The sequence below is a fragment of the Pteropus alecto genome, unplaced genomic scaffold (assembly GCF_000325575.1).
Source record: "Pteropus alecto unplaced genomic scaffold, ASM32557v1 scaffold95, whole genome shotgun sequence".
Taxonomy (NCBI): domain Eukaryota; kingdom Metazoa; phylum Chordata; class Mammalia; order Chiroptera; family Pteropodidae; genus Pteropus; species Pteropus alecto.
Genome location: NW_006441071.1, coordinates 15,881,995 through 15,900,528, shown reverse-complemented (window position 1 = coordinate 15,900,528; position 18,534 = coordinate 15,881,995). Strand labels below are relative to the sequence as shown.

General features: G+C 41.0%; 1 protein-coding gene across 1 annotated transcript in view; it reads left to right on the top strand.

Annotated features, from left to right (window-relative positions):
- Positions 1–18,534, top strand: part of DOCK8 (dedicator of cytokinesis 8) — a 201,736-nt gene that overhangs the window by 181,435 nt on the left and 1,767 nt on the right. The window contains 5 exon segments of the mRNA XM_025051397.1: positions 3,140–3,376; positions 5,850–5,993; positions 7,282–7,388; positions 18,509–18,532; position 18,534. The exon segment at position 18,534 is cut by the window's right edge and continues 137 nt beyond it. Coding sequence (XP_024907165.1) covers positions 3,140–3,376; positions 5,850–5,993; positions 7,282–7,388; positions 18,509–18,532; position 18,534 — 513 coding nt within the window.

The window sequence follows — 18,534 nt, the reverse complement described above, 5'->3', positions numbered from 1 at the left end:
TGGAAGTGATAAAAGACTCTGCTCCTGTGGACAAACCCAAGTTGGATCCTAACAAGGAAGGAGAAAGGTAAAAAAAAAAAAAAAAAAAAGAAGGAAAGAAAAGAAAACCATCAGGCTCTTATCTTATTTTCTTTGTTTTACTCCAAGAATATAAAATGACCTCTGCTGTTGGGCTCTCCAAGTCATTTCAGTACAGCCAAATTTTTCTGCCTAGGGTTCAACTACTATTTGGTTAGATCTTAAAGAAACCATACTGAAAGGCAGGAACCATAAGAGGTACCATTTATTAAATGCAAACTGTGTGCCGTCCACTGCATCAGACCCTTTACATATACCACTTCATTTCACCCTGCAACAGCCCTTTGAAGTAGGTGCTATTTCTATTTTACAGATAAGAAAACTGAGGTATGAAAAAGTTAAGCAACTTTCTATGATCATTCTAGTGCTGAAACCAGTACCCAAACTCAGGGTCTGTCATCCTCAAAACCATGTCCCTAATCACGGCTCCTCACTGCCTTTCTATAAAAATTTTACACTCAATTTAAAACATGTTAAAAACATGCAACCTTTTTGCTGACAGCATTTAGTGGCACCTTCTACAGGCTGCAGATATTCCTTGCAGGCAAGTGCAGGGTCACTGTGCTCCTGGGGAAGTGATGCAAAGGGTTTGGACTTCAGTTTCCTCACTTCTCACACCAGGGTGTATCCTGTCTCACCCCCAAATGGGTGGACTGGAGTACAGTTCTGACACTCACCGCGGGAGTTAGTGTCACACACCACAAGTTACAGACTACGTCCTCCTCGAGACTGCCCTTACTTTAGGCACCAGCTTCAAGTGGGGCCCCCAGGCTACCCACGTTTCTGACCAGATGGTCACAAATTTGGGGGTTCCCAGAATTATCTATTATCTATCCCTCAGGTTAGATAATTTACTAGAATGACGCAGAACTCAGAAAAGTACTATACTGACAATTACAGTTTTATGATGAAGGATACACAGAGCAAGTCTGGGAAGGATCCCAGAGCTTCTATGTCCTTTCATTGTGGAATCCAGGCACGTCACCCTCCTGGCAAGTCAGTACGTTCACCAACCAGGAAGCTCTACCGAGTCCTGGTGTCCAGAGTTTAACCGATTCAAGTAGGCATGATTGATTAAGTCATCAACTATATTATTGAACTCAGTTGCCAGCCCCCTTTCCTCACTGGAGGTCTGGCTGGCCCCAAGTCTCAACCTTCTAATCATATGATTGGTCTTTTGGGTGACCGGCCCTCTCCTGAAGCTATCTAGAGACTCACCATGCAAGAATAGTCACCTCATTAGAATTAAAAAGACACTCCTATCACTCAGTTTGAAATTCTAAGGGTTTTTGAAGCTCTGTGCCAAGAAACAGACAAAGACTAGATAAATTTTTTATTATACCACAGAGTGATGCTCAGCCCACCTCACAGACAGATATGTTAATGAAAGAGCTTCATAAGCTGCTGGAAATAATGCAAGTTCAAGGTATTATTAAGTGCTGGGGGACAGAGGAACAGTTGCCATCTGGCAAGTCTATAAAATGAAGAGTCCAACTCCTCTCTCATTTCTGTCTTCCAGGATATTAAGATGATGATGCAAGGAATTGGCCAAATTTAATAGCTTGTTTTTCTGCATATTTCAGAAGACTTGCTTACTTCAGACACATTCCCTAGTTTAGGCTCAAAGCAATAACTGGTAAGACCTGAGCTAAGCTTCAGACAGAAATATTTAAGGTCTTTCAAAGTTAGGATTGGCTGTGTGCCTGTACATGTGATGTAGAGTCACCGGTGACATCCCTGACACGAGGTGCCCTTTTTCTCTCTTTTAAAATGCCCGAAGTAGGTTGTAAAAGTTTTAAATAAGAATCCAAACTCAGAATTATAACCAGATTTCATCACACTAAATAATGATTGATGGTCTGAGGTCAGTAAACTCACCCATCCATTTCAGTGGGTGTTGCAGAGTCTATGCCCATTGTTATTCTTTCTTTTTTTTTTTTTAAAGAGGGCTTTTTTCATAATAAGTGCCCTTATTCACTGTGTCTGTGTGTGTGTGTGTGTGTGTGTGTGTGTGTGTTTTAATGAGGTACATGCAGTAAAATTCACTCTTGCTCTTTAGTTCTATGGGTTTTGACAAACACATGTAACCACCACCACAATCAAAATATAGAAGAATTCCATCAACCCATAAGACTTTCCAGTGCCCTTTTGTAGCCATTTCCTCCCTCTGCTTTCAGGCCCTGACAGTACTGTTCTTTATTGTCTCTGCAGTTTTGCCTTTTCCAGAATGTCATATAAATGGATTCCTACAGTAAATATATGGAATTATACAGCCTTTTGAGTCTGGCTTCTTTCACTTAGCTCAATGCACTGGAAATTTATCCATGTTGCAGTAGTTTGTTCCTTTTTATTGCTGGGTAGTATTCCATTGTACCAATGTACCACCATTTGTTTATCCATTCTCCACTTAAGGGACATTTGGGTCGTTTCTACTTTTTGTCTATTATGAATAATGCTGCTATTGACATTTGTGTACAGGTTTTTGAGCGAACATAAATATTCATTTCTCTTGGGCACACAATCAGAGGGAGAATCACTGGGTTGTATGGTCAGTGCGATTTAACTGTATAAGAAATTGCCAACCTACTTCATCAAGTGACTATATCATTTTGCGTTCCCACCATCAGTGTATGAAAGTTCCAGCTGCTCTCCATCCTTATCAGCACTTGGTGTTGTCAGTTTTCTTTAGTTTGGCCATTCTACCAAATGTGCAGTGGTCATGGTTGTTCTGAAAAGAAAAATTTGTTCTGAAAAGGAAAGTTTGTCCTGAAAAGGACGGTTTGTGTCTTCTGAATAGCAGTTTGGAAACTTTCTTACCAAGATCCACGGACAAGGCCGCTCGTGGGCCTGACATCACACTGCCCTCTCCTTCCTCTCCCTGCGGATGGAGAGGTGGTATGGCTGATGGCTGGAGTCTCACCTGATGCGCTCAGCTTCTGTGGCTTTTGTGAACTCAGCGGGGCGGTGCTGCTCTGCTGGTTCCAGCATGCCCCTCTGGTGCGTCCTGGGTGGTTGTTTGCAATATAGCTCATCTCCTCCTTCTCCAACCTTTCCCCCTCAGGCCTACATACAAATCACTTTTGTGGAGCCTTACTTTGATGAGTATGAGATGAAAGACAGGGTAACCTACTTTGAGAAGAATTTCAATCTGCGGAGGTTCATGTACACCACCCCCTTCACCCTGGAGGGGCGGCCTCGGGGAGAGCTGCACGAGCAGCACCGGCGGAACACGATCCTGACCACCATGCACGCCTTCCCCTACATCAAGACGCGGATCAGCGTCATCCAGAAGGAGGAGGTAATGGCACCCACGGGGCACAGGCTCTGGACTGAGGCCACCACCGAATGAGTGGGCCTGGATAACCTCCCAGGATGACACACAATCCTCCTTCATGCTCCTTCATGATAGACTGCAGTGAAACCTAAAAGAGAATACACTTGAAACATTGGTATGGTGGTTATCCTCTCGTTCTCATAGTGCCAGAGAATCCCATTTAGGCAGCTACATGTTTTATGGCACTACTTTCTATTTAAATATTGTATATATTTAAAGTTCTATCTTTAATATAAGTATGTTTACATAACTATAATATTTAATATATACTTACGTTTTAATGATAAACATATAAAATGTATATATTCAACTGTAAAACACTTTATAGTAAATCTTTATATATATAAAAGCTTACAGGTGATTCCGGTATCATTGTGTGGTTAACTATTAGAGATAGGAACAACAAGCAGGCAGCCCCAATGAGCTAGTGGCAAAGCTGGAGGAAGGACACCGTGCACTGTAGACAAAGAGACCAACTGCCTTTTAGTCCCGGCTCCTCCTGTGACATTGCACAGGCCACTTATCTTTATTCTGTTTCCCGATCTATATCCATTGACAGGAAATACCCCTTTCTCTTCTCTAGTTCTGTGTGCAGAAGGCTTCTAATCCAGGGGACTGAACAAGAAAGTATCTCAAGCCACAGAATTGTTCAAAATTAGGCACGTTTTAAACATTTCCTTTTACTTTAAAACACATTCATGTACATGTATTTGTCATTTATTATATATAGGGCCAAGCTGTCTCTGAGATTTTGGGGTGGCTGATCACAATTCAGTATTGTCTTTTTTATGTGAACTCCACCCTTAATGCACTGTCTATAATTTTCCATTTTGACTTCTATAAAGCAGAGCGAGAGCTTAAAGATCCTTGCTAAACAGTGTGAGAACAGAATCCTTCTGGATTTTTATGATTGTTTTTTGCCCCTAGCCTTTCATAGTTGTCTTAATATGGCAGGAATCTTTATAGCAATTCCCTCTCATCATGTCTTGCCCAAGCATTCAGCTTGGTTTTCATAAAAATGACTCTTTTTCTTTCCACACCCATAGCTCGTCAGTTTGTGCATTATTAGATTAGGTCATTCAAATAACAAGTGTAACAGGCATAATCAAGTTGCTGAACAAACACAGATGGATTGTGGTAGATGTACACCTCTTCGGGCAGGAGCAGAAGTGATTGAGCTTGCTGGAGAGTGACCCACGAGCTCAAGTGTTCAGCAAGCATGTCAGAGAGTAGGTTTCATGGAGGGTAAAGAAAACCTGAACTAGTGTCTCGGGTAAGAGGAGGTTGGCTGAGAAGGCATCTCCTGTATTTCTTACTGTTTTGGACTTTTGAACTCTGGGACATGTAGGCATAGCACAAAATAAATTCATGGACTCAATAAGAGTCCTTGCAGTTTTTCTTGGTCATCTGTAATTCTCTGAGCACCTCAGTGTACTTGTTTGCTAGGGCTCTTGTAACATAATACCACAGACTTGGTGGCTTAAGCAATAGAAATTTATTGTCTCCCAGTTCTGGAGGCTAGAGGTCAAAATTCAAGGTTTTGGCAGAATTGGTTCCTTCTGAGGGCTGTTAGGGAAGGATCTGTTCCAGGCCTCTCTCCTTGGCTTGTAGATGGCCATCTTCTCCTTATGTCTCTTCACATTGTCTTCCCTCTATGCATGGGTCTGTGTCTAAATTTACTCTTCTTATAGGGACATAGGTCATACTGGATCAGGGCCCATCTTAATGACCTCCTTTTTACTTGATTACCTGTATAAAGACCTTATCTCAAATAAGGTCACATTCTGAAGTACTAGGACTTAGGACCTCAATATATGAATTTGGGGGTCATTACTCTACTCATAGCATTCAGAAATAACTATACCCCAAACCAGCAGAACTTAGAAACTAACAGATGATCCCTAAGAGAATTCTGTCTACTAGGAATTCACCTTCAGTGTAAGTTGGAAAAGGCACACAGGATGCCAAAATTTTGTGTTATGTTAGGGAATAAAATCTTGAATGCTGTGCTTCTAATAGTTTTCCCAATAAGTCAGGTAACTTGTTACAGGAAAGGAAATCCAGCAGTGTAGAAAGAACATGGATTTTGAATGTAGACATCATTGTGACCAACTTCTGGCCTTCCCATTTATTACCTGTGTTATTTTGTGGCACTTTCTTAACCTCACAAATCTCTATTTGACTATAAAATGGAGAGAATAAGGAGGTTGCTACAAGGAGTAAACGATATATGTATATAAAGTTCCTGGAATATAATAAGTATTCAAGAAATATTAGGCCTTTCCTTCCTCTTAACCTGTCCAGATATTGTTAAATTACTCTGAAATCCAACTTGGCTGCCTCTTCAAATCCAGGTGCCCTCTTTGCCATAGCTCCAGGTTGTCCATGGCTTATAAAAGCAGACAATAACTTCTCTACATTTTTGTCTTATGTTCAGTTTGTTTTAACACCAATCGAAGTTGCCATTGAAGATATGAAGAAGAAGACCTTGCAGTTAGCAGTTGCCATTCACCAGGAGCCACCCGATGCCAAGATGCTTCAGATGGTGCTGCAGGGCTCCGTCGGAGCTACTGTAAACCAGGTAACTGAAACCAGCTGGAGGCAGCTCCTCTGGTTCTTGTTATTTTGATTTTCATTACATATCTGCACCCTCCTTCCTTGAGGTTGACAAGGAGTCTGATCAACATAAAAATGATGCTCTTAAATTTAGACTGAACACATGCAAGGTTTAGAAGACTTTGAGAGGCCTCTTCTGCTCATACAACAACCCAAGGTAGCAAAGAAATCCTGGAGATGAGTGGATCATCTGAGGAGTACCATTTTCTTGGAGAAGTCTTCACTTGGAACCAGACCTGACAATATGATCCGGGCCTGGGGCAATTTTGAAGAGTACTTAGTCATGCCCAATTTAGGCAGAGTTGTTGTGAGGCTTAAGACTAATCTATAGGAAAATGGAAAAAGGTCTAGAACATGAAACCCCCGGGTCAATCACCAGATGAATTCAGCATGGCAGGAGACTTAATAACCAGGAGTGGCCTGGGACCAGACTTCTAGGGCACTTTATGCCAGACTAGATCTTCTCAGACCTATTAGAACCCTGGATCCCAAGCTTAGCATGCATCTAATCCAGTCTCAGATGGAGGGAAGTACTAGCATAGTACTCTCTGTCTAGTGGACTTCGTTAATTTCAGATCTAGATCCACTCTTGTCCACAACCCGCCCCCCAACACATAAAAACTCAATGAGTATCATGACATTTTCCTCACTCAGCACAATTGGATTCCTCTGCAAAAATTCTGTGTTCACATAACATCAAGCAAAAATAGCAGAGAGGAGAAATGACTATTATATTATTTTTAAGATCAGAAATTATTAGGACACTTTTGCTTTTTTAAGTCCCAATCCTTTGATGAAAATGAAAGGCGGCATAAGCCTGCAACCATGGGCTACATGTGTGCTCTGCATTTCTCTGATTCAAGCCAGCAATTACACAAAATGGTGCTTGCTACTAGGGCAACCAGAAACGTGAACATCAATATGAAGGATCAAGACAATCCTCGTTTTCAGAAAAGCAACTCAAATCACATACCCTTTGATATCATAGTATTACCTTTCTATATGAAGGAAAACTGATTATTAGCAGTATTTGATTAAGAAAATGCATTTATGCTTCTCAAATTCTCCGAAAACTCCAGACTCCTCCTTGGGAATCAAAGTTTTTTGAGAAGTTCAAGACCTTCCTTGATATTTGTTTTGGTCAAAATAACTACAAAATTAGCTATTCAATCTAAGAAGTCACTCCAAGACTTTCTCCCAAGTAATTTAGTTTTCTTTCCAACATCAGTATTGTGTTTTACTTTTTCCTTCAGGGACCACTGGAAGTAGCCCAAGTGTTTTTGGCAGAAATTCCAGCTGACCCAAAACTCTATCGACATCACAACAAGTTGAGATTGTGCTTTAAGGAATTCATAATGCGGTAAGAAGGAAAATGGCTGGGAATTAAGTAGAGCAGAGGTTCTCAAAGTGGGGTCCCCAGACCAGCAGCTTCAGCATCATCTGAGAATTTGCTGGAAAGGTAGATTCTCAGGCACCAATCAGAACTACTGAATCAGAATCTCCAGAGGTGGGGCCCAGCAATCTGTGTTTTCACAAGCCCTCCTGGGGTTCTGTCACAGTCTTAAGTTTTGAACCAGTAGAGCAACACTGCTTGTACTACTACAAAGTAACTGACACTTAAACTGTAAAGTAATTTCATGTTTATCATCTCATGTGTGCCTCATGATCACATTAAAAAACAGCTCTTATCACCATCCTCATTTTACAAAAGAGGAAACAGAGGTTCAGAAATGGAAGATGATTTTACCTAAGGTCACTCAGCCAGTTAATAGCAGAGCTGAGTTCAAATCCAGGTCTTCTGAATCCAAATGATCCACACTTCCATCTAGGCACTGATATTGCATGGTGTGTCAGAGTGCGAGAGGTTCTTGGCATGGGCAGTCTTTGTAATTTCCCATATCATACAATAACTTATTTTTAGACACTTAGTAATAGATATTGCCTCAAATTGAGAGACAAAGGCAAGATCTTAAAACGGGGCTTTTTCAGATCATTTCTAGCCATTCTCCAGTGTCAGGCCTCGTCTCTGCTCCTAAATTCTGCAGTGGAGCTAACTTCCAGAGCAGCATGTCCAGCCTGGATAGGAAGTGGCTCTCTGGGCAAGGTCTTGCAATCTGTTGTAATACAGACAGGAATATTGGGTCTCCTTGGCCCTAAAAAGAATAATTATGAAGGATGCAATGGCATTTCACCCATAAGAAAGAAGGACATCAGAAAAATGCATATTTCTTTTATCCAGAACCTTAGAGCAACACATACAGTATGAGACTATCTTCACTTAGTAGGCGGGGGTAAAGGAAGCTAAAAGTTAAAGTTTGCTAATTTCAGTGAAAACTCATCAGAATGCTAATGTTGAGTGAGATTGGAGATACCACTTTCTTCACAGGCTTTGGTGAGACATATGCAAATTTGCTGTGTCCAGAGGAGACTCACTTTGTTCTGCAGTGAATCACGGCTATTTGGTGGTAGGGTTATATGTGTGGCTCTGTGGGTATGTGTGTGCATGTTTTGGTATTTGAATTGTTTCCTGTATTTGATAACAATCTAGCATTATGTAAAAGCTAGATTGTCTTCAATAAATAGTGTATTTTCACAGGACAAAGGGCTAGAAGAATATTGGGAGGATTTTTATTTACTATTTTTTATATTTTAGTATTTTATTATATTTACTACTTACCTTCCACATATCTTTATTTAAAATTAATTTTAGTTGAAGGCCTCTGAGGTTGGCAGTGGCCTGGGTCTCTCTGGACCTCTGAAAGGACCTATGAAATGTTTGATGAGCACACAGTATGACCCACGTCTGATATTAGTTATGGAAATGCAGAAGCTGGGTATTCTGCTCTTGATGACAGGACACATCTGCAGGGCTAAATCACACAATGCAGCGTGTGCTGCTACAGCTTGTTAAGAGTGCACTAAATATAGGGCTGCAGAGTTCCAAAAAGAACAGTCGGTTACAGGCTAGAGTGGTTGGGGGAGGTTTTGTGGAAAACATCACTTAAACCTTGTCTTGAATATATAGATAGAAGAAAGGGAATAACGGGAAGAGGGAGCCATTACTGGTAAAGGGACTGACGTGACCACAAGATTGAGAATCAGGAATGTCCATGACACCTCTGGGCAACTCTGAGTCAACATGAGTGGTGTGTTCTAGCGAGCATGCTAAGACAAGGAGGAAAGACCTGAACGACAGTGGTATTGGTAAATGAGTAGAATTAATATGTAAAAGGAAGTTTGTTAAGAAAAGACATGATTTTTGTTCCTTAGTTAAAATGTACTTATAAAATCCCCAATGAACATGCATTTCTAATTAGCTCCCAGCCCCAGGACAAGTGACTACAAAGAGAATTAAACTGAGTTAAACTACTTCTGGGCAAGATACACAAAAGGAAGCAGATTTTTCTAGGGATGGTCCTTCGACAAAGTCATGCAGTAGATTTTTGATCCTGGTTTTATCTTTCTCCCCAGATGGCCTGCAAAAATGCTGGGTTTTCAAAAGTGAACTCATCTTTTAGAATGTTGTTCTCTAATGATGATTCACATGGCAAACCAGGCTGTAATCCCACCTTCCCCACAGCTGGATGGGCTGCCACATTATTCTAGGAATACCACTGCTTCTCAGACTTGACTGTGCAAACAGATGACCTGGGGATCTTGTCAAAATGTAGATTCTGATCCAGGAGGTCTGGGATGAGGCATGAGACTCTGCATTTCTAACAAGCTCCCAGGTTGTGCTGCTGCTGCTGCTGGATGAGACTGAACTTTGAGTAGAGGCTGTCAAGCTGTAGAGGCCACTGGATGGCCCTCTTTCACATTTCCTTTTGCCTTCCCCTCCCTCCCCAGTGGCTTAACCCCTCAGGCCATGCCTTTTATCACTTACCCATTTTTCCTTCCCTTTTCTCCCTTCAAAACAGTAAACATGTCCATACTATTACACTTTGAACCAACTATAGATGTCCATTCATTCATTCATTCATTCACTCAGCGAACACTTATTGAGCCCATGCTTTGTGCCAGGCACAGTGCTACATGTGTCTAAAATTTAATCAAGTTCCAATACAAATAGGCTGAGACTACTGGCCAACAATACCTCTCTTCACTGTTTCATGTCGATGAGCAAACAGTGGTTGACTTTTCTTCCTCTTTATTTCGCATAGATGAAAAGTAGTAGGAGAGATTGTGATGAAGGTTGCGTAACTGTATAAACTCAGTAAAAGTCATCAAACTACATTTTAAATGGGCAGATGTTCTGGTCTGTAAATTATACCCTCAATACAGGTGATAGGTGAGGAAGCCTTCTTTTCCCATACTGTTTAATTGTTTCTCCAGTCCAATCAGCAATGACAGCTTTTTAATGAATAGAGCAACTATTTCAAGTTGTTTTCACCCTTGCTTTCTCTCCCCCAACTCTGCTTCAGACAGCAGAGGTGGCACAGGAGTGGAAAATGTTTGGGGGTTGTATAGCTCTCAGATATTCTCTTGAGTGTGTTCCAGCTTCTTAGCAGACTTGGGCTGTAGGTCAATAAACACAGATTTCCAAGGTGAAACGTAAGTCAGATGCTGACTGATAATAGCGGAAATGACGCTAGTCAGGCACACCACAGTTCCGTCCCACCAATGGGCAGTGGCCTTCTGACTCAGCTGTAGCAGAACAGGATACAGCCATAAAGAACCTGGCAGGCTGACATCCTGCAGCTGATGCTCATCTAGCCAGTCCTGCAGCTCTTCAGATGTTGCCAAGTTGAGACCTCGATCTCCTCCTGCCTTTTCCAATAATAAGAAAAAGCACCTCAGGGTTTCAGAAGCCAAGATGGACAACATTCTGTTTCCCCCTCGGCACTCCAAAGCACCTAAATCCTTTTAGACCCTGTAATCTGTCCTAATCTGTGTTTTAAATTTTCTTCTTCTTACATTTGTGTCTTAGTCAGCTCAGGCTGGTATAACAAGATACCATAAACCGAGTGGCTTGAACAACAGACGTTTATTTCTCACAGTGCCGGAGGCTGGGAAGTCCAAGATTAAGGTGCCGGCAAATTAAGTATCTGATGAGGACCCTCTTGCTGCCTTGTAAACAGCCACCTTCTCACTGTATCCTCACATGGTGAGAGAGATAAGAAGAGAGCTCTCTGGCATTTCTTCTTATAAGGCCATTAACCCCATCATGTGGCTCTTGCCCTAATGGCTTAATTTAAACCTTAATTCCTCCTTAAAGGTCTCACCTCCAAGTACCATCACGTGGGAGTTAGGGCTTCAACATACAAATTTAATTTATAACGTTATCTAAACATTCTCATTCCTATAAAGACTATTTTAAAATATTAATTATTATATTTAAATAAAAGATAGCAGTATGCAATGGCCCCAATTACAGGTTGGTTTCAGATATACCCAAATAGGGTTCCACTGCACATATGGCCATAGAGTCCAAAAATAGTGTAGAATGGTGGTGTTTTTAAACTGGAGTTAAGGTCTGTGAAAAGGAAGGAGAGGAAATTGGCCCAAGTGGCCAAAGGGAAACCAAATGTGTATAATGTAGGTGGAAATCAAAATAATATGTGGAAAGAGATCTGAATATTTGGTGGGAAAACAAAGCCTTAAATACCACGAGATATTGCTCAGAAGTATATCAATAGTGGGGACATAGGAATGACTTTTGTCACAGAGACCTATCTGAGTGGGCCTAGGATGCTAAACAGAAAACTGAGAGCTCAGTGGAGCAGCTTATACACAGACACAGACACACACACACAGACAGACACACACACACACACACACACACACACACACACACACAAACTGTTTCCCCTCTCCCATCCTATCTACAATGATTCTAAAGAGAAAAAAATCCAGTTTTGTTACAGTGTGATCCTGTCTTCCTCTTTTAGCCCACCTCACCACCAACTCTCTTGATCAAGTTCTTGGTCCTCAGAGCTTGTCAGTGCTCTCTTGCTTCAGGGATAGGGCAGTGTACTGGAGGGTGCCGGGGCTGATACTGAGTTAGAGAATATTGTGTGATCACTAAGATTGCAGGGCTCTGTGACTCTTCAGCACAGAAGGCTGGAGCCTGAAGGAAATTAAAACCAGTGTAATATGAATCAAGCACTAAAGACTAGCCTATGGTCTGATCTGGTGACCCCCCGCTTCCCACCTTCAGCAGGTCCTCAGAATCTACTTCCAGGTGTCAGATGCAAGAATGGACACCTTCCCAAGAACATAACCCCACTCTAGCCCCCTTCCCACATCTGTGCTTAGAAGAAGGAAAAGGGCTACTGTGGCTTCCCTGAGGGAGATGGTGACACAGGACCAGCCAGGGGACATCGGGAAGATCGAGCCATAGCTCCTCCTTGTCTGCCTTGGGGTTCGCTATGTGCCCACAGCCACTGTGCTATGCGCTTGTAGTCTCACATGCCTCTGTCTCTGCAGTGAAGGGAGGCGCACAGAAAGAGTGCCTTCTGTCGGACCGTAACCCCTACTTTGCTCTAGGAAAGACAGGCAACATTGACTCATCAGCCCTCTCCGCTGGCAACCATCCCGCTATATCCTCACACACCTGACACCATTTCATCCCCGTAAACCCATTTTATAGATGAAGAAAATGAGGTTGAAGGAGATTATGATTAGCCCAAGGTCATATAGCAAATAACTGGCAGGACCAGGATTTAACTCGTCTTCCATTAGGATCAGCTTCCCTTGGGATCTGGGTTCTGGTAGAGATCAGGCTGGAAGGGAGGAAATGAAGGGGACAGGGTTGGAGAAAGCCACTGGCGTGTGCCTGGCAGAGGCTATGCCCATGGCACTCACATCCACTGCAGCTATTCCAGCAAAGAGGCCAGATCCATTGGTACCCTGCCCCCAAATAATCCGTCCTTACCTTAAAGTACCTGGAGCATGTACATTCCTCCAATCGTAGGAGGAGGGTGGGAGCCAATTCCTCAGTGTCTCTAGCATCTCTGTCAGGTTCTCTCATTCCAGCAGCTATGTTTTTCCACTGGGCCTTGAGTGGAGACTTGCTAAAGTATGATGAGGAAGAAGCTGAGAAAGACAGAATACTACAAATTGGGATCCCAGAGAGAATATTTTCAACTTGAGACCAAGGCCATATGCCTGAGTTCTGGCTGGAAAGGTCAGTGTCTTGACTCGGCAGCATCTGTGGTATTGGGCTTAGGAGTGTGGGCTCTTGAGCCAGATTTCCTAGGTTCAAATGCCCACTCTGACTTAACTAGCTGTGTAATCTTGGGCAGGTTACCTAACCTCAGGTTCTCCAACTATAATACTGACTACCTCTTAAAGTTAGTGTCAGGATTAAAAAATTAGTACATAGAACTTTGAGTAGAGCTTGGCACATATTAAGTGATTGATAAGTGTAACATTATCCAGTGGGGCAAATAGAGATCTTACCAATTTGGGTAGGAAATAGAAACCTGATCTGACTTACATATAGAGAATATCTACCAATGGCTCAACTGCCTCTAAAGGTTTATACCATAAGATGCAGTGGGGCTGATGAGACATTGACCTAGGAACAGCAGGATCCTGGATTTACATCTAACTCTGCTGTTCCCACAGATGTGTGACTCTGGACCAGGCACTTCATCTCTTTGCATCTTAATTTCATCAGCTATTAGAAAACAAGAGACTGGAATATAAAATTTCTAATAGTCCATCATTCACAAATCAAACAAATAATTTCTGTGTTCAGACTGGGTCTATCAGGAATAATAATAATAATAATAATAATAATAATAATAATAATAGCAATGACAATAAGTGTTCTCAGTTTTAACTATGTGCCAGTACTGTTCTAAGAAGTTTATATGTTTAACTCATTCAATCTTTACAATAATTTACGATATAGGCTATTATCACCTTCACATCACAGATGAAGAAACTAAGGCCTGGAAAGCTTTTGTAACTTGCCTGATGTCACCAAGCTCGTAACAGCAGAGCAGGATTCAGAGTTAAGCACTCTGGCTCCAGAGTCCATCCTCTTAGCTACTATGCTACTCTTTTCTCTCTAGGAACTACGTTCAGTTGCTAATAACAGAGAATGGCTTAAGTAAGATAGAAAGTTCTCTCATAAAATATAAGATCATAGATAGTCATCCCAGAGCTGTGTGGTGACCTCAAAAATCATCAGTGACTCTGGCTCTTCCCATTCTTCTGCTCTGCCATACTGGTTATGATGCACCCATCCTCACAGTCACAGTATGGCTAATGGGACTCTGGCCATCATGACCACACTCTAGGGAAGTATCAGGAGTAGAAAGGAGGAAAGAGCAAAAGGCTAGGCCCCTTTAATGGCCTTTCCTAGTGACTTCATCTTCTATCTATCTCTCATCAGCCATCCCTATCTGTTAAGGGAGGCTAGGAAACGTAGTTTTCCAGGTGGGCATACCTAAGGAATAGAGGGAATGGATATTCAGAAAACAACCAGCATTTTTCTTTGCCGCACTGAGGGATTGTGTGTGGCCTGTGCTGAAGGGGCACCCCCGATGAAGGAGGCCAGTAGATGCAAAGGGTGAGGACTACCTTCTCCATAGGAAAGATACCTAACTCCTTACATAGAGGCCCCAGAAAGTAAATGTCAGCAAAAGCCAGGAACTATATTCTAGAAGCACAGCTTCCCACCCTATCTAGACCCCATCAGTCTGGTTTCTGTAAGACTGACTGCTGAAAAGCCCCAGGCACACTCCCTGTAAGAAAATGCTTGTGTTCAGTGAACTTATCAACAAAGGGAACAGTGAAAGAGAAGGGCATCTGGAATGATGGTGTCATTGAGTGAGAGCAGCACAGTTCAGATGCTTTTGGACCTAATAAAAATGTTACAGATAAGACCACTTAAAAAAATGATTTGCAATGTAGTTATATGATCCTATGTACATCTCCCAAGGGATATTGCTATTCTTTGGGAGGAGAATTTAGTGCATGACCCTCTGTAGTTTATGGATTTAAATTAACATAGTGGAAATTATTTTTATTTTAATAAGAAAATCTAGAGAATATAATCCAAATTGAAGAAAGGAAGAAATATAGAAAATGTAGTACATGAAATAATTTTATAAATTATAAAAATTGTTAAAATATAAAGTAATACTATTGCTACAATAATGTGGATTTTTTCACCCCACCAATTAATAGATTTGTCTTTGTAAAATACTATGTTTATCTATTGCCGTGTAACAAACAACCCCAAAACTTAGTAGCTTAAACCAACAGTAGCATTTACTTAATATGCATGTGGTTCTGGGGGTTGGCTGGGCTCAGCTAGGCAGTTTTTGCTCAGTCTTTCGCTCAGTGACAGCCAGACACTGGCTTGGGCTTTAATCACCTGAAGGCTTCTTCACTCATGTAAGCTGAGTAATACTCAAACCGCAGGTGATTCAGGCCTCCAAAGGTACATGTCCCAGGAGAGACTGCCAGGCAGAAGCCATATTGCTTTTTATTACCCAGTCACATAGCATCATTTACACCACATTGCGTTCACGAGGCAGTCACAAAAGACCACCCATTTCTTGATGGGGATTTGGCAAAGTTTTAGAAGAATATGTAGGATGAGCAATTATTGCTATGACCATTTTTGAGAAACAGAATCTGGCACGCTCCAAATGCATGGATCTGCCTTATGATTACGGTTTCTGATTTAAGTATCCCAACAACTCTAGGAGATTGTATGAGATTATTATGCCCATTTTACAGATGAGAAAACTGAGAATTTCAATGATTACGTTAGTGTGCTAATGAGAAGCGAATGGGTTTCAACCCCAGCTCTGTCTGCATGTAAAGTATTTAACCCAGTCGAGGGCATAGTACGCCATCAGTATATGCCAGCTAGTTATTATTACTTCTGATAACACAGACTACAGAGAATTTGGTTAATTCTCCCAAAGTTTTCAGAGTAGACATCCCCAAGTTAGCAGTTAGCTTCTATAGGCCTCTTGTAGTCTGCCTGTGTTACCACCATGGGCCTTGAAATTATTCTGAAACTGATTTTATTTTATACATGTGGTAGCTCATAACTGTGAGTTAAGAAGCAATAAAAAAAAATAGTGAGGGGTAATGTAGATTTCTCATGATTCAAAGGCTATATACCTCCCCTTTCTCCCCCTTCCTTGAAATCTTTGATATGTCACCTTAGGTATACTACAATTTGCTTCAATTAATGTCAAAATTAAGAGATAGGTGAAAATCCAGTTAAGAGAGTTCTTTTGGCTTCTGGCTGAGTTAAATCAAGTCCTTCTTCTATAGCAGCTGATTCTGTGATGAAGCTGTGGTCATAGGTTTATTTTTGCCAAGGTAGGTAGCTTTCTGCTGCCGCATAGCCACATGCCACTCTCTTTATCTTTGATTGTCATCCTGAAAATGTGTTTAGTGGTAATAGGGAGAATTTGGTAACCAAATGCGAGTATCTTCATAACAACTCAAATCTAGCACCACTGTTAGGAAAACAGTTTAAACCACATTGATCAGCAGAATCCTATTCATCTGAAAGGATAATGAAAATATTACTAATAATTGCATGTCAGCTAAGTTTCAGCTGTTATGTTGTCCTTTCAAGATTTGCTGATTTGTAAGTTCCCTTTGAGTAGAACGATATAAAGAGCAAAACTCGATTATGTTTAAATAACATGATTTTCTTCCATGATATGTACCGTACTTTGTGGGAAATCACAAAAAACTCTAAGCTTATCTATCCATAATTAGATAAACACAAGTTGTTAAGATTTTTCTCTTTTATGCTTTGCAGTTTTGCCACGGTGGGGTAGGTATAGATCTGTTTTTGTTGATTAGAGGATTTCTGTCTGTTTTCAATTCAGAAAAATTGTCAGCTGTTATCTCTGAATATTGCCTCTTATTTTACATTTCCTTAAACATTCTTTTAGATGTGCGTTGGGCATCTCCAGTATATCTCCACGGTTCTTAACCATTTTTTTTTTTTCATATTTTTACTTTTTAAAAAGCTCTTGGTTATTTCTTTAGATCTGTCATCTAGGTCATGAGTTTTCCAGTTGTATCTAGTTTATTGTTTAACCTGTCCATTGAGATTTTTCTCTTAATTTTAGTGACCACATTTCTATTTCTTGAAGTTCTATTTGGTTTTTTTCTGAAATTTTCTTGATCTCTTTTTTCATACTCTCCCATTTTTTTATCATGGATTTTATCTTTTATTATATCTCTATATTAACTTTGGGCTTTTACGTTATTTTATTATCTCTAATTCTTATTTGGCTAATTCTCCTGCTTGTTTTATCGGTTAATTCTCCCTCATTATGGTTGGTTTCCTCATATGGTTTGTGATTTTTTATTGTGAGCTCATCTTTGGCAGGAGTTGCTCTCTATATTGGGGGTACATGGGCCCTGACTGAGAAACTGTTTTTCCAGAGCAACTTTACATTTATTTCTATCTGAGCCCTAGGGATTTCAATAATCATGGTCTGATTTTTAAGTTAATTGGAGCACCCACAATAGAGGAACAGAAATTTGTAATTCATACCCACATGTGGTGTAAGCCTAGAATTTCAATTTCTTCAGGTGACTTTCTTTCCTATGAATGGCCCCAAGCTAATGACAAACTTCCATTCCATCTCTCTGGACAGTTTGCAGCCTTTTTCTATACCCCTTTTCATAGATGGGAAAGCTTTTCAAGGTTCTGAGCTATATGCTGGTGGCATATTCAGAACCCCACTTTACCCTAGCCAAGGTTACATCACTCATTTGTGTGGGCATCAAAGCCTACCTTCCCCTGCCCCAGCCTCCGGGACTTATGTGGAATCTTAAGATCCTTAAGTCCTCGTGACAGCTGCATGGCACAAGCTCCTGCTATCACTGATATTGATTTTTCTCCTCTTTTATGGAAACTGGGGTTTCCTTTTCTCTTTCAACAAATTCTGTTGTGCTTTCCCAGCACTTCCATGTGTATGTAGCAAGGGTGGGGATAGGGCTGGGGATGCTGAATGGCATCTGCTTTGTCTGCCATGTTGCCATAATCCACAGTGAGTTTTTTTGTAAGCATAAGTTTCCATTCTGCAATGACCTGAGTTTGAATCTTGGATCAACCACTTCCTCACAACACTATCTTGAGCAAGCAACCTAACATTTCTGAGCTTCAAGGACAAAACAAAGGTAAACACAGACTTTCCATGTTTGTTGGAAAAATTAACCAGATAATGAATGTGAAACTCCTTGAGTAGTGCCTGGCACAGAGCAGGTCAAAGCATCAATATCACCTGGGTGACTTTTCAAAAATAAAGATTTTTCGGTGCTGCACCTTTAGAGATTCTGATTCATTAAGTCTGAGATAGGGCCCAGATCTGCATTTTGAAAAGCTACATAGGTGATCTTGATAGACCATCAACTTTGCAAACACTCCTAGGATTATTCAAGAAATATTAATAGTATCATCATTCCATATTTCTAAGCACTTCAAACTCCTGCGAAATAAAACCTCATTTTCTCCTCACCCTGATATTTGCACCTCAGATGCGGTGAAGCTGTAGAGAAAAACA